General features: G+C 37.4%; 1 protein-coding gene across 5 annotated transcripts in view; it reads right to left on the bottom strand.

Annotated features, from left to right (window-relative positions):
• The window catches only part of PHKA1 (phosphorylase kinase regulatory subunit alpha 1), a 169,186-nt gene that overhangs the window by 31,111 nt on the left and 123,147 nt on the right, over positions 1-14,928 (bottom strand). For 3 of the 5 annotated variants that reach the window (XM_025277102.2, XM_025277101.2, XM_025277099.2), the window contains exons 19-24: positions 13,435-13,611; positions 11,504-11,595; positions 10,998-11,137; positions 2,098-2,254; positions 1,577-1,656; positions 98-176 (exon numbers count right to left, since the gene is read on the bottom strand). In XM_025277102.2, the coding sequence (XP_025132887.1) occupies positions 98-176; positions 1,577-1,656; positions 2,098-2,254; positions 10,998-11,137; positions 11,504-11,595; positions 13,435-13,611 (725 nt within the window). The remainder of the gene's footprint in view (positions 1-97; positions 177-1,576; positions 1,657-2,097; positions 2,255-10,997; positions 11,138-11,503; positions 11,596-13,434; positions 13,612-14,928) is intronic. The other 2 variants (XM_025277104.2, XM_025277103.2) reach the window with 1 other exon arrangement.

Genomic DNA, 14,928 nt, shown 5'->3' on the forward strand with positions numbered 1-14,928 from the left:
CACAAGACCTATTTTGCGGTCTTCAGAAATTGCCAGATCAACTGAAAACAAACTTTTAAATATCAGTCATCAGATTAGGCTTTATAATTCTGCTCACCTGTGTAAGAATTGAAATGCTCATATCCCCTTCACTGGCTTCATCTATCAGTTGAGTGAGTACTTCATAGGGCAGAGGTCTAAGGAAGAAGACAGTGAACAAAGACAAAATTCTGCAACTACTTAACCTAAATATATTGAGAAAATGAAAAAGCTCCTCCTAAGTCCAAGTCAGTGTCTCAACATCTCATCATTACTGGTATTCTGTTTCTTTCAGTCTTCAAAGTTTACTGCCTCCCCAAAGCACTCTGGCCTGTATGAACTCAGGAGAGCTCTGCTCCCTCCTCTCTAAGCCTGGATTGCCTTTCTCCCTCACAATTGTACTTAAAACTCACCCCATGATGTCTATCCAGAGCAGGTTTTCGTGGTTAATTCTTAACATTTGATAAGTTACTATTATGGCTGGAAAGTAACAAACTAAATTTAAGCTGTGCCTTTTGGAAGCCATTTTATTGCTTTACAATCATACTTTATAGTCTTATACTGATTTTTATAGATTCATCAGATTATATATATATGCACACATGCTCCCTCCCATACTTCTGACTCTCCTGTTGATACTAAACACTCTGGGAGCATGGGGGATGTCATTTTCTTTTGGATTACCCACAGTAGTCACAGAATTGATCTAATTTGTAATAAAAGGTTTTGCTTGGCAGGAGTATGGTGTTATGGACTGAATTGTGTTCCAAGTTCCTATGTTGAAATCCTAACTCCTAGGACCTCAGAGCATAACCTTGTTTGGAGATGGGGTCTATAAAGTGACTCTATAAAGAGGTAAGCTAAAGTGAGGTCATTGGGTGGGCTGTAATCTACTATGACTGGTGTCTTTTATAAGTGAGAAATTTGGACAGAGAGAAGAAATGTGAAGAGACATAAGGAAAAAATAGCCATCTATAAGCATAGGAGAGAGGTCTAGAATGAAGTCTATAGAATAGCTCATTTTGTGTGTGTGTGTGGGATAATTCCAGTTGCCTTGTTTGTTGATTTTTTTGAAGGAAAGGTTTGGGAAAGTCAATAAGTAAAAACAAACAAACAAAAAACCTCCAAAAGAGCAAAATACATTTGAGTAATCCCTGTGAGTTTTATCTTTCATTTACTCATGTCCTATCACTGCTTCCTGGTGGCTCAGATGGTAAAGAATCTGCTTGCAATGTGGGAGACCTGGGTTTGATCCCTGGGTCGGGAAGATCCTCTGGAGAAGGAAGTGGCAACCCACTCCAGTATTCTTGCCTGGAGAATCCCATGGACAGAGGAGTCTGGCGGGCTCCAATCCATGGAGTCACAAAGAGTTGGATACAACTAAGCACAGCACAGAAATATCACTACAAACATTCTCACATCGAGAGTCCCTGATAGAAGGTCACACACATAGGACATTATCATCCATTTATAGATTAGGACAACAGAATTGTGGCCAGTCCTCACAGCTCTAAAATTTCAGAGAAGCTTGATCAAACCCAAACAAAACCATACTAACGCAGAGATGGTCTTCTCTCGAGGTTCTGGGGGGAGTCCCACTGTCAAATGTTTCTGATGGGAGAGAAGGTCTGTGCAGGCCTACAAATAAACAGCGTAACAGTATTACCCTTCACAGAATACTTCAGATTTCCAGCCTAGAAACCTTTGCTCCCCACTTAATTTAATGACACATCAGTCTTTTCCTTAGGAAATGCCATGAACATCAGAAAAGAAAGATTTCTATGAAGGTATTTTTATTTCCTAAGAGGTAGGATCTTTTAGTCTAGTGTAAATTCCTTCTTAAGATCTATGATTTTTTAGTTTTTAACACCTCTATAAGTCTACAGTTTATATGCTTCAGTATTAAATATTTGACACTCATTAAAAAAAAAGGTTAACTGATATCAGAAATTTTATGTGGGAAAAACAACAGTTCAAATGATTAGATGCTGTGGTGATTTCCTTAAAAAACTTCAGAAACAAATTTTTTTAAAAAGCACCTCCATTTAGATTTGATATAAATTTAAGAATTCATAGTACCTCATCAAGTGCTTCCACCTTCTTCCTTAAGATCCCAGAGATGTATCTGATCAGGCCCCAGTGACGAATTTCTCCAACTTTGCCATATAGCTCAGTAAGCAGCTCTCTGACTGTGATGCTCTCTTCATCATACAATCCAGTGTCCCAGTCAGGTCCTCTGAAATGTTAAAGGCAGGCCTACATTAATTATAAATAAAGCTACAGGCAACAATCTTTCGTTTGTGTTATAATGAGTGTGCTTGTTTTTGATAGGTCTCTCTCATTAGGAAATGAATGTTATTTACTGTGAATTCTTATAAAAAAAACTATTTTAATAGTCAGTACTGAAAGCCAAATATCTAGACAAGAATAAGTCTTAGTTTCAGTTGTGTTTTGACAAAATGCATTCTTTTACCCTATCAATGGGCTTCAAGGTAGCTGAAATTAAAGTCAAAGATTTAATTTAACTACTTCAAGTTCAGAAAGAATGGTGCACTTAGGGAAGTAATGAAGAAGAAAAAATTTGCTTATTTTTAAAAGATATATATCATATACATTATTGCTATAAAAATTTATATAGTGCAAGTCAACTATAAAATACCATAAAAGATATATAAAGTGTTATAAAATTGGGAATTTAGTATATGATAAAAGGTAGATTATTTATTAAATGATGTTAAGACAAGTAGCCACTGGGGAAAAAGTTGAATCCATGCTTCGCACTGTACACCAAAATTCCAAATGTATCAAATTTAAATGTCAAAGTACTAAAAGAGATAGGGGAGAACAACTTTATTATTTTAGAAGCAAGAGGACTTTTAAACTGTGTACTTTATACCAGAAGCCATAAAAGAAAGGTTGATACATTTATATATCACACATAAATATATATTTATATAAATACCAAAAACTCATTGCAAAAACCACTGTAAGAAAAGTCATAGAACACATTGCTGCTGCTGCTGCTGCTGCTAAGTCGCTTCAGTCGTGTCCAACTCTGTGTGATCCCACAGACGGCAGCCCACCAGGCTCCCCCCGTCCCTGGGATTCTCCAGGCAAGAACACTGGAGTGGGTTGCCATTTCCTTCTCCAATAGAACACATTACAAACTGAGAAAAAATATTTCCAATTCAGAGGCCAATTTCTCTAATATATAAAAAATTCCACTAAAAAACTACTAGAACTCATCAATGAATTCAGTAAAGTTGCAGGATACAAAATTAATATACATAAATCTACTGCATTTCTACAAACTGACAATAAAGGATCAGAAAGAGAAATTAAGATCAATCTCATTTAAAATCATATCAAAAGAATAAAATAAAAATAAATCTAAGTAAGGAGATAAAAGACTTGTACTTGGAAAACTATAAGACACTGTATGAAAGAAATTGAAGGTGGCAAAAACAAATGAAAAGATATACTGTGTTCATGGATTGGAAGAATTAATATTGCTAATGTCACCATACTACCCAAGGCAATCTTTAGATTCAATGCAATCCTTATCAAAATACCAATGGCATTTTTCACAGAACTAGAACAAATAGTCCTAAAATTTGTATGGAAATACTAAAGACACTGAATGGCCAAAATAATTTTAAAAAGAAAAAGCTGGAGGAATCATGCTCCCTGTCTTTGGACTATACTATAAAGCTATACTCTTCAAAGAAGTATGGTACTGGCACAAAAGCAGACACACAGACCAACGGAACAGAGTAGAGACTCCAGAAATAAATTCATGCTTATATAATCAATAAATGTTCAACAAAGGAGATAAGAATATACAATGGGAAAATACAGTCTCTTTAAACAAATGGTGTTGGGAAAACTGGACAGCTACTAATACACGCAAGAGAATCAAACTGTATTACTTTCCTATACTATATATAAAAATAAACTCAAAATGGATTAAAGACTTAAACGTAAGACATGAAACCATAAAAATTCTAGAAGAAAACATAGACAGTATGCTCTTTTGACACTGGTCTTAGCAATTTTTTTAAAAATTAATTTTTATTAGAGAATAGTTGCTTTACAATGTTGTATTAATTTTTGTTGTACAGCAAAGTGAATCAGCTATATGTGTGTATGTGTGTGTGTGTATATATATATATATCCTGTCTTTTGGATTTCCTTCCCATTTAGGTCACCACAGAGCACTGAGTAGAGTTTCCTGAGCTATACAATAGGTTCTCAATAGTTATATCTTTTATACATAGTAGTGTATATATATCAACCCCAATCTCCCAATTCATCCTACCAGCCCTTCCCCTGTTGCCATCTCCTATTCAAGTGTGGATAAAGAAACAAATAAGACTACCTCAAAGTAAAAGTTTTGCACAGAGACAGAAACTGTCAAGAAAAATCTGTCTACTAAGTAGAAGATAATTGTAAATGATATTCCCACGTTTCCTGTGTCTCCTGCATTGGCAGGCAGATTCTTTACCACTGAGCCACCTAGGAAGCCCCACTTCAGTAGTATTCTTGCCTAAAATGTATAACCTAAATTTAATTATGAAGAAACATCAGATAAACCAAACTTTAGGGATATTCTGCAAAATAAATTGTCTGTATCCTTTAAAAATGTTAACAACAGCCATATCATCTTTTCTTTCTTCTCTGCTTCCACCATGATATCAACTCCTCTCTTATAAGGACCCTTATGTTTATATCAGGCCCACCTTGATCAACCAGGATAATCTCTCCCAACTCAAGATTCTTTCTGAAAAAATTTATTTTAACTGGAAGGATAATTATTAGTCTTCTGACCTCTGGGACTAAGATAATAAATCTGCATTGTTTTAAATTTTAAAAAGTCAATAACATTAAAGATAAAGACTTAGGAACTGTTCCACATTAAAGGAGACAAGGGACATATGAGAACTAAATGAAATTCATCATTTAGATTTTCTTTTGCTATAAAGACATTATTGGGACAACCAACAAATCTTAGATATTTGTTGGACAACCAGCAAAGCTGTACGTTAGATAGTGGTATTATCTTAACATTAATTTTCTGATTTTGGCAATTGTACTGTGCTTATATAAGTGAATCCCTAGTCTTTAGGAAATACTCACTGAAGTATTAATATTTGGGGGTAGAGAGGGATCGTGTTTGCACTTAGTGTCAATGGTTCAGAAAAAATATGTGTGTGGTGATGACAATGATGAGATGATGATGAAGAAGACAGGGAAGGACAAAAGGAGGGAGGGAGGGAGAGAGAGAGAAAGACAGAGATATAGAAATATTAAAGCTCAGTGTGAACATCTGAGGGATCTGAGTGATGGATATCCAGAAATTCTTTTTTGTATTATCTTTACAAGTTTTCTCTCTAAGTTTGTAATGGTCAGAATGAAAATAAATAATATGAAAATAAGTATTGCAATATCTCACAATCAGGGAAAATTCTTTTTATTCCTAGAGATCAGAGAAAGTTTCTTGGAGGTGACAGATAATTCAGGCCTTGATATATGGCTAGAATTCCAACAAAGAGAAATGGGATGTGGTAAAGAAGAGTGGGCCAGACAGAGGAAAAAACATGAACAAAGGTCTGAAAGTAGTCATGTACAGGCTTTGGATATGATAAGCAATGGGCTGTTTTGGTGGGAGAATTCATACTCTGATGGGGGAGCAATGGTAGATAAAGGTTGAAAGTTATAGTATAGAGGATAAAGGTTTGATCACTGATTCCCAGCTATAGTTGTGGTCGTGTAGGGAGAGGCAGGGGGTGAGAAAGACTTGAAGATGGTGGCACAATTTCACGTCTGGGTGACTGAAACAACAATAATACCATGAAAAGCCAGGCAGCAGTATGTTTCTGGTAAAGACAGTGAATTTGACTTTAGACATGTTGAGTAAGAAGATATATAAAAATAAATTTCAAGTAGATCAAGAGCTTAAATTTTTAAAAATTCTTAAAGGCATTTAAAATATTTCTAAATTCTGGGAGGGAAGAAGATTCTCCCCATGTATGACAAGAAATCCAGAAACCAAAAAAGAAAATACTGATGTAGATTTGACTATATAAAATAAAATTTTTGCACAGAGAAAGGCATATGAACAAAGTTAAAAAGCAAATTATTTGGACAAAATATCTGCAACAAATATAGCAAAGAAAATAGTAATATATGCTATCAATAAGAAAAATATAAATAACCCAATAGAAAGCAAAGTTTATGAACAGACAATTCACAGAAGGAATACTAGTCAATAGCCATAGGAGACCCCACCTCCCAGTTTCTACTCAAATTCACAAAGGGATATTGGGCAGAATTCCAAGTGTATTAAAAGCCACATAGTACATCATATACAATCTACTCAAAAGGTTTGATATTACCTAGTTTTAGGGAGATTACAAGTTTCAATCAGATGTTATGGTAAAGTTAGTATATACCAGATTAGATGAAGAAAATTCATGTGTTGGCAGCAGAAAAGTTGACAGTCAACCATGGATCATCTGACCTGATAGGAAAGCAGGAGTTTTTCAAGTCTGTGCTTGCCCATCCCAACTACCCTGCTGAATCATCAGTTTTCATTCAAGCTACAGTCATTCTGTCCTTACGCCTTATCTCTTTTCACTTTCTCTATCTTTTCATTACTCTGCATTTAGTATTGTACCTGGCACGTAAGTACTCAGCTGATACTTTGTGAACAGAGTACCTTACTTTAAAGGAAAAAGAAAGGAACAAAGGTATCAATGTAATAATTCTCATGTGTTTTTTTTGGTAGTAGCATATAACAAGTTTTAACAGTTGGTACATGGATAGCTTGTATGAAAGGGGTAGTCCCTCACAGCATCAGACTGTCAGGAGGCTTATGTAAGGCATAAGTTCTACCATCCACAACAGGAGGAGGGCAAGGAAACTCCCAGGGAAGAGAGGAGGAGGGGGTTACATGTCTAGGTATATACCTTAGTAGCACCATGAGGAGTTGCTAGGTTAGAAAGCTCTGAATGCAGCAGTGGTTTGGGATACTCATGGCCCAGGGTTTATCTCTTCTTAGCAGATGCAGGATGAATTTTGAGGAGGATGCAAAGCAGATAGGCCCTAAATGGCTTAAAATATGTTTGGGCTATTTTTAATAAAATTGGGTATGTAAAAATTCAACTTTGGTGCTGATGGGCTTTTCAGCTTCCTTGTTTACTCATTAAACACTATAATCTGATGGAAACAACATAGGCACTGGAGTCAGACAGTTCAAGGGGACTTCATTATCAACTAGAGAGGTTGAAAGTCCCAGATCCTTACCTAGCCTTCTTTGACACTCCCTGGCAGTGAGGAAGGTGGAGCAGAAGTTTGAGCTTCCCATTCAGCCTTTGTTGACAGGAGTAGCACCACAGATTTTTCTCTGGGGCTTGGGTGGAGTAAAGTGGTATTGTCTCAAAGATGTCTGTCTTGCTAGGATGCCTTTTCTCTGGTCTTGCTAGGGTGCCTTTTCTCTGGTCTGGGAAAAATGGGTTTTCCTTAGGGTTTTTGTTGTCTGTGCTCACTGGTTGTCCTTTTTAGGCTGATGGCTTCTCCAGCACCCAATGAGGAAACAAAGAAAACCCGGGGATGTTACCACCCTGTCACTCTTCAATCCTGAGGTCCTTAGCCAATGTGCCTTCTTCTCTCTACCTTTTGACATCTTGTTACATTTGTTTTATAAATAATGTCCTCCTGTACTTAGCAGGAGGAACAGAGAGAAATGCATTTACTCTATTTTGTCTAGAACCAGCAATTCCACTGTGGTTACATTTAAACCAGCAATTCCACTGTGGTTACATTTAAAGAGATTCTTAAAGGCTACCCACTCCAGTATTCTGGCCTGGAGAATTCCAACGACTGTATAGTCCATGGGGTCACAAACAGTCAGACACGACTGAGTGACTTTCACTTTCACATTTTTTAGAAATAGTACTGAAATATTTAGGGATAAAAAATCAGAAACACAGTACGTCAAGGCTGTATTTTGTCACCCTGCTTATTTAACTTATATGCAGAGTACATCATGAGAAACGCTGGGCTGGAAGAAACACAAGCTGGAATCAAGATTGCCGGGAGAAATATCAATAACGTCAGATATGCAGATGAGACCACCCTTATGCCAGAAAGTGAAGAAGAACTAAAAAGCCTCTTGATGAAAGTGAAAGAGGGCAGTGAAAAAGTTGGCTTAAAAGCTCAACATTCAGAAAATCAAGATCATGGCATCTGGTCCCATCATTTCATGGCAAATAGATGGGGAAACAATGGAAACAGTGAGAGACTTTATTTTTCTGGGCTCCAAAAATCACTGCAGATGGTGACTGCAGCCATGAAATTAAAAGACACTTGTTTCTTGGAAAAAAAGTTCTGACCAACCTAGATAGCGTATTAAAAAGCAGAGACATTACTTTGCCAACAAATGTCCGTCTAGTCAAAGCTATGATTTTTCCAATAGTCATGTATGGATGTGAGAGTTGGACTATAAAGAGAGCTGAGAACCAAAGAATTGATGCTTTTGAACTGGGGTGTTGGAGAAGACTCTTGAGAGTCCCTTGGACTGTAAGGAGATCCAACCAGTCCATCCTAAAGGAAATCAGTCCTGAATATTCATTGGAAGGACTGATGCTAAAGCTGAAACTCCAATACTTTGGCTACCTGATGTGAAGAACTGACTCTCTGGGAAGACCCTGATGTTGGGAAAGATTGAAAGCGGGAGGAGAAGGGTGAAAGGTTGTTGTTGAACGAAAAAAAAGACGCTGGGATTCTTGGCCCCCAGAAGAGAAGAATTCAATCTGGGGCCAGAGACAAGGCTTGATCGCTCAGAGCTTTTGCGTAATAAAGCTTTATTAAAGTATAAAGGAGATAGAGAAAGCTTTTGACATAGGAATCAGAAGGGGGCAGAAAGAGTACCCCCCTGCTAGTCTTCAGCTGGATGTTATATAGTCACTAGCAGTCTGTTAATAAAAGAAAGGAATGTCTTAAAACTCAGAATGGCACTAGGCCCCTCACCCATAAGATGCATTTTGGGATAATCTTGGCACCAAATGGTTCATCCTGGGCCATGAAATGATTAACTTGAATCTTGAAGAAGGGCAGATCACCATACAAATAGTTTTATTTACATAGATTAGGGGAACAATATCTGAGTATAACATACTGGTTTGTCAAGTAGCTTCTGAGCCAAGAGGCGGAACCGACTTGAAGACAGAGTTTGGGGTAAATGCATAGTACATTAGCATAGCTTAAGACAAATATTTCCATGAGAAAAAGGCATTGGTTATCTCTAGGTTTGAGAATAGTTAACTTCAGGTGAAACCAGGTGTCATTATGGCAACACAGTATTTTAAGAGAAACCTCCTTTTAAATTTGTATAGAGAAGGAAAAAATATCGCTAGTTTGTTTCCTCCTGCCGCTTAAGAGAGATAAAAATGTCTGACACTTGCAGGCTATTTCCTCCGTTTGGAGACCCCTGGCCTTCCTGCCTGTTACCCACTCAAGGGGACGACAGAGGATTTAGATGGTTGGATGGTATCATTGACTCAATGGACATGAGTTTAAGTAGGCTCTGGGACAGGAAATCCTGGCGTGCTGCAGTCCATGGTGTCACAAAGAGTCAGACATGACTGAGTGACTGAACTGAACTGACTTAGGGATAAAGTGATAAAATGTTTGGTATCCTCTTCAAAATAATCCAGGAGGAAGAGAGAATGAGAATATAGATGGGACAAGATTAATCATGTGTTCAGGCTGGGAGATAGGTCTAAAAGTATTCATCACACTATTCTCTCTACTTTTTTATAAGTTTCAACATTTCTATCATCAAAGTTACTCTCCCTCCTCTGTGGAGGATGGGTTGGAAGAGAACTAGATCAAAGCAGAAAGTTGTTAGAAAACTGTAGCAACAGTCCTAGGGAAAGACAAAGGCCTGAATGAAGACAGCAACAGTAGAGATGCAAAAGATAAATATTTAGAGATAAAACTGGACAGACTTGATGATTAACTGGATATGGGGAGAAGACTTGATGATTAGGTAAGTGTTAGTTCCAACAATAGAGATGGAGAATTGACTCATAGAATGGAGTCATAGAAGTGACTCCATTTTTGATATTTGATTGTTGACTGCTTTCAAGTTGTACAACTCCCCTTTCCTTTCCAGCCTCCATCTGGGCAAGTTGATAAGAAAGTCTGAGTGTTATCTCTTTGGTGCCATTGAGAACAAACCCTCATCCAAGCCTTACCTCCGAATCAAAATAAAATTCCAAATCCAGCCTCATTCTTGCTTTTTAAGGGCTAACTTGACAGCCTGTTCCTCTGTCCCCAGAAAGTTTCATTATGTAGGTAATAAACATTTCACACCCTTCTGGTATGTGTGTGGCATCATCAGTCTCGATATCCAAACCAAATTAGGGGAGGGCGGGGCTCAATCCTCCCTCTTCAGGGTGTCAACAACATGACTACATGAGGAAGAACAGGTTATTTTGTTGGGGGTTCTGGGAGGACAGGAGAATGGAGTTCAATTTGGGCATACTGAGTTAGACATACCTAGATAAGATGTACTTCACAGAGGGTGCCTGACACATAGCAAACACTCACTAATGCTAGCTTCATTTTCCTGTAAGCCTCCATATTCTTACTTCTTTTGAGTTACAAATTTATTTACCTGTAGATTTTTTTTTAAATAATGGAGGCTTATGTGATTAGTGACTTACTATGGACCAGGCATTGTATAAGAGACTGCAGATATTTTATTTTGTTTTAATCTTCATAACAATTCTATGAGGTAGGTATAATCTAAATTTCAAAAATGAGGACAATTGAGACTTTGAAGTTATACAGCAAGTAGGTTGCAAAACTACTCAAATCCACATCAGTGAGACTCCAAAGCTGTGCTGTATTTACTATACTATAATTCCTTTCTACACAAACATGAAAGTAGATTGATAATTTCCACAACTTACTTCATAGTATATAGCATGTAGAGGATATCAGCTTGCTCTTGTAAGCTGGAGGTCTCTTTTAACTGTAAAACCAGTGCTTTGAAGTCCACTTCCCCAGAGTGGTCTCTAGGAAGATGTATTTCTACACGAACAGAGGGAACCTTTAGTTTGAGAAAAGACAAACAAACAAAAAAATTCCACAAGTGCTTACCTTAAATAATGCCCTAGAGTGTTGATCTTTTCACCTCTAAAACTTTCCCATAAGAGTTCCCTAAATTTTGACAAAAAGTAAAGCAAAAACAATGACACCTTCAGAATGTATGCAACAGCAATCTAGTTTTCTTAAGTCTGACTAGAAACACTTCCTCATTTAAAAAGTGAACTAAAAAGGACATATGTTTTCACCATGGTGGCGTTTTCCTTACTGCTAGTTACTAGCAGAAACCATAATGGCTAGTTCAATCATTTTCTGTAAGAATGGTAGTTTTGCAAAAAAGGTGATAGAAATATCTCCTGTGTAAATTTACCTGGTCCTCTTGTTGGGGATGAGGTGAATCAAGTAAGTTGAATGAAGGCCGGGAAGCCTGAAATATCTTTGTAGGAAGATACATATGGACATCTGCAAGAGGTTGACATTTATGGAAAAGCTTAGATAATTAAGAGATTAATAAAAATGCACAGTTGATCTCAACAATGAAGTTACATATGGGTTAGTTCCTTATGGAACAAGAATGGGAAATTTACCCTTTCTTGGTAATTGCAAAGAAAAGATACATGAAGGTCAGATAAATCAATGGATATTTGATCAATTAATAAACATATTTTGAATAGAATATCTAGAATTATAGCATCAGCTGGACATATAAGATGTTAAATCCTATGAATGTAATCAATACCACAATGGAGCTATTACTGACATTTTAAAAGAATACAGATATAACAGAAAGAACCCAGTTACATTTTATATTTTCCAGATTCTCCTAGGAGAATATCTGGCAGCTAGCAGTTAGAATTCCTTGAGAATACATAAATGAATGACCCTATCTAGGAAATAAAAAAATGTAGTGGCTGATCAACTTTGAGATATTTTAAGATTTTTACTTACAGTTCATTGTTGAAATACTTACCATAACCTCTAAGGAGAGATTTTCTTGCCATTTTGGCCATTTTACAGATACAGAAAGTGAGATACAGAGCCCAAATAACTGTTTAAGCAAGTAAGTAGCAGAGCTGGGAATTAAGCTCAAGTTTCCTAATTCACAATCTAGAAGTATAACTTAATAAAGCTGAAGTCTTTGCACAAGCCCTTTGTCAAGGAAGCATAGACAAATGCTATATATGCTAGGTTTTTCCCTTTTCTAATTGTTAAATGATTCTCCAGTGATCATGTTTAATATTTTTGGTTAGTAATGGTCAATAAAATTTTAGACAGTAAAAGCATGCATCTCATTCTTGTCATCTGTGAAATGTTAACATTTAGGTCCTCTAGGTGTGGCCAATGAACCCTTCTGTCCCTTCACATGCAGCTACCATACAGGTACTGAACACTCCTAGGAACTATGACTACTTCTGGCAATGTGTACTAGAAAAGACATCCTCCACCGCAGATACTACTGAGGAAGGGTAGTGATCCTGGGGAGAAGAATCGCAAAGTTGTCAAATAATGATACTGTAGTTGACAAACAGCTCTATGCTGCTGAAACAACTGACTGTATAAGTTAAAGCTGGCCTAAGGAGCCAGATGTAGCTTACTTAAGGCAGAATATTTCCCTATCATTGCAAGATTATCTTGTAATAGTCTGCAATGCTTTCTCTTTAAACAAAATTATTTCCAAATTAGTAAATTTTCCAAAGGATGAAAAAATTCTTTTCGCCTTTTAATACTTTGATGTTAAAACTGAATATGCTCCATACCTCTTGTCCTGTCTCTTCCTTCTATGTAACTAGATAAACCAGACTACCTAGCACTGCTGCTGCTGCTGCTAAGTCACTTCAGTCGTGTCCGACTCTGTGCGACCCCATAGATGGCAGCCCACCAGGCTCCCCTGTCCCTGGGATTCTCCAGACAAGAACACTATACTATAGCAAAAAGTGAAAAAGTGAGTGTTGGTTACTCAATCATGTCTGACTCTTCCAGGCAAGAACACTGGAGTGGGTAGCCCTTCCCTTCTCCAGGGGAGCTTCTTGGCCCAGGGACTGAACTGGGCTCACCTCTGTTGCAGGTGGATTTTTTTACCATCTGAGCCACTAGGGAAGCCCTATCTATAGCAAAAGTATACCCAATTATTAATTTCACAAATATTTGAGCATCTAATATATTCTAGATCCTGTTTGAGATGCTGAGGATAACGCAGTGAACAAAATAAAGTTCCTGCTTACACTGTAATAAACACCCCACCCCCATCCTGGGCTCGACGTCATCCTGTTCCTGACTCTAGTGAGTCATGGCATTACTCACTCTGTACATGCAGCTCCTTGGCCTTGGTCACCAAGGACATTAAATCGCAGGTTGTTTGCACAGCAGTTCGGAACCGATTTAGCCCTCCCTTCTGTGAGGTAGGGGCTAGTTTAGGATGGGGAGCAGTGTGTGCCAAAAGGTGATCTAAATAACGAGCAACTTCATCACCAGAGTGAGCTGCAAGGTTAGTGGGGAAAGGAGGGAGAGAAAAATAAATAAATATTTTAGTAACTTCACAGTCTACACCACCAAACAGAATGACTGGCTCCTGTGCCCACACTATAGCACCAGAAACATGTTGTTTTAGCTCATGGGGTAAAAAAAAAAGTTTGTGATCATTTCACAATCTTTACTATTCAGAAACCATGGCCATTTACCAGGCTCCACCTATTCCTCAACCTTGTTGAGATAATACTACTTTTAGGTCCTGTGAAAGTAGTTTGAGCTTATTATAGACAAGGTGGAGCATTTCATGATCTATGTATGTGTATGTGATGGCAATGTTGGTGGCAGTGGAGGAGGAGGAGAAGCAGGAGTAGAACAGGGCCCTTTGAATCTCACTGGTATGAGGAAACTTGTGGAGAAGGGCAAAAATCTTCCACTAAACATGGAGCCTAGCTGAAAACAGATTCCACAAATGGCAGCTACTATGGTTAAAAAAAAAAAGGAAAAAACCCACCAATCTCCATGTGGCACTGGTACAAAAAGAACTACTGACCACATGTTGGTCTTTTTAGTCACTGCCTTCATTTATTAATCAAATATTTATTGTCCACAATGGACCAGGTGGTGTACTAGGTGCTGAGGTTTCAGTGGTGGAGAAGACAAATATGGTCCTTATTCTCTGGGGTTCTCCCTCTTCCCTACACCTTCTGTAACATTATCTCTGATTATGGATAATAGAAACAAAAAAACCATATTCTGTGGATGTTTAACATTTCAGATTTTACATGAACATTTGTAGTTGGAAAAGCCCAGTGTTTGGATCAATACCAAAGTTTGCTATATCAGTCATGCATCATCTGGATTTTGGTCATCTTTGGGGATTTCTCCAGTTGTATTTCTGTTCTCTGACGTGACTAATGGGAACTAGCAAAACTGCAAGAGTGGACCTCACACTCAATGACATCTTAATGACAAATATTATAACCTTGATTATTATAATCTAGACACTTGAATGGAGGATTAGAAAGATTATGGTAGGGATGGCAAGCAATAGACATGTCCATTGTGAGGCGACCTCACACTCAGTGACATCTTAATGACAAATATTATAATTTTGATTACAATCTAGACACTTGAATGGAGGATTATGAAGAATATGGTAGGTATGGCAAGCGATAGACATGTCTACTGTGAGGCCACCAATGAGTAAACCCAGACAGAAGAAAGTGACTAAGATTGTATAATATCAAACTTAATAAAACATATCATTAAAAAGATATATTTAAGAAAGTAATCTGAGAGAATGAGTGTTACAGATGTAAATTACAA

Source organism: Bubalus bubalis, chromosome X, assembly GCF_019923935.1.
Source record: "Bubalus bubalis isolate 160015118507 breed Murrah chromosome X, NDDB_SH_1, whole genome shotgun sequence".
Taxonomy (NCBI): Eukaryota; Metazoa; Chordata; class Mammalia; order Artiodactyla; family Bovidae; genus Bubalus; species Bubalus bubalis.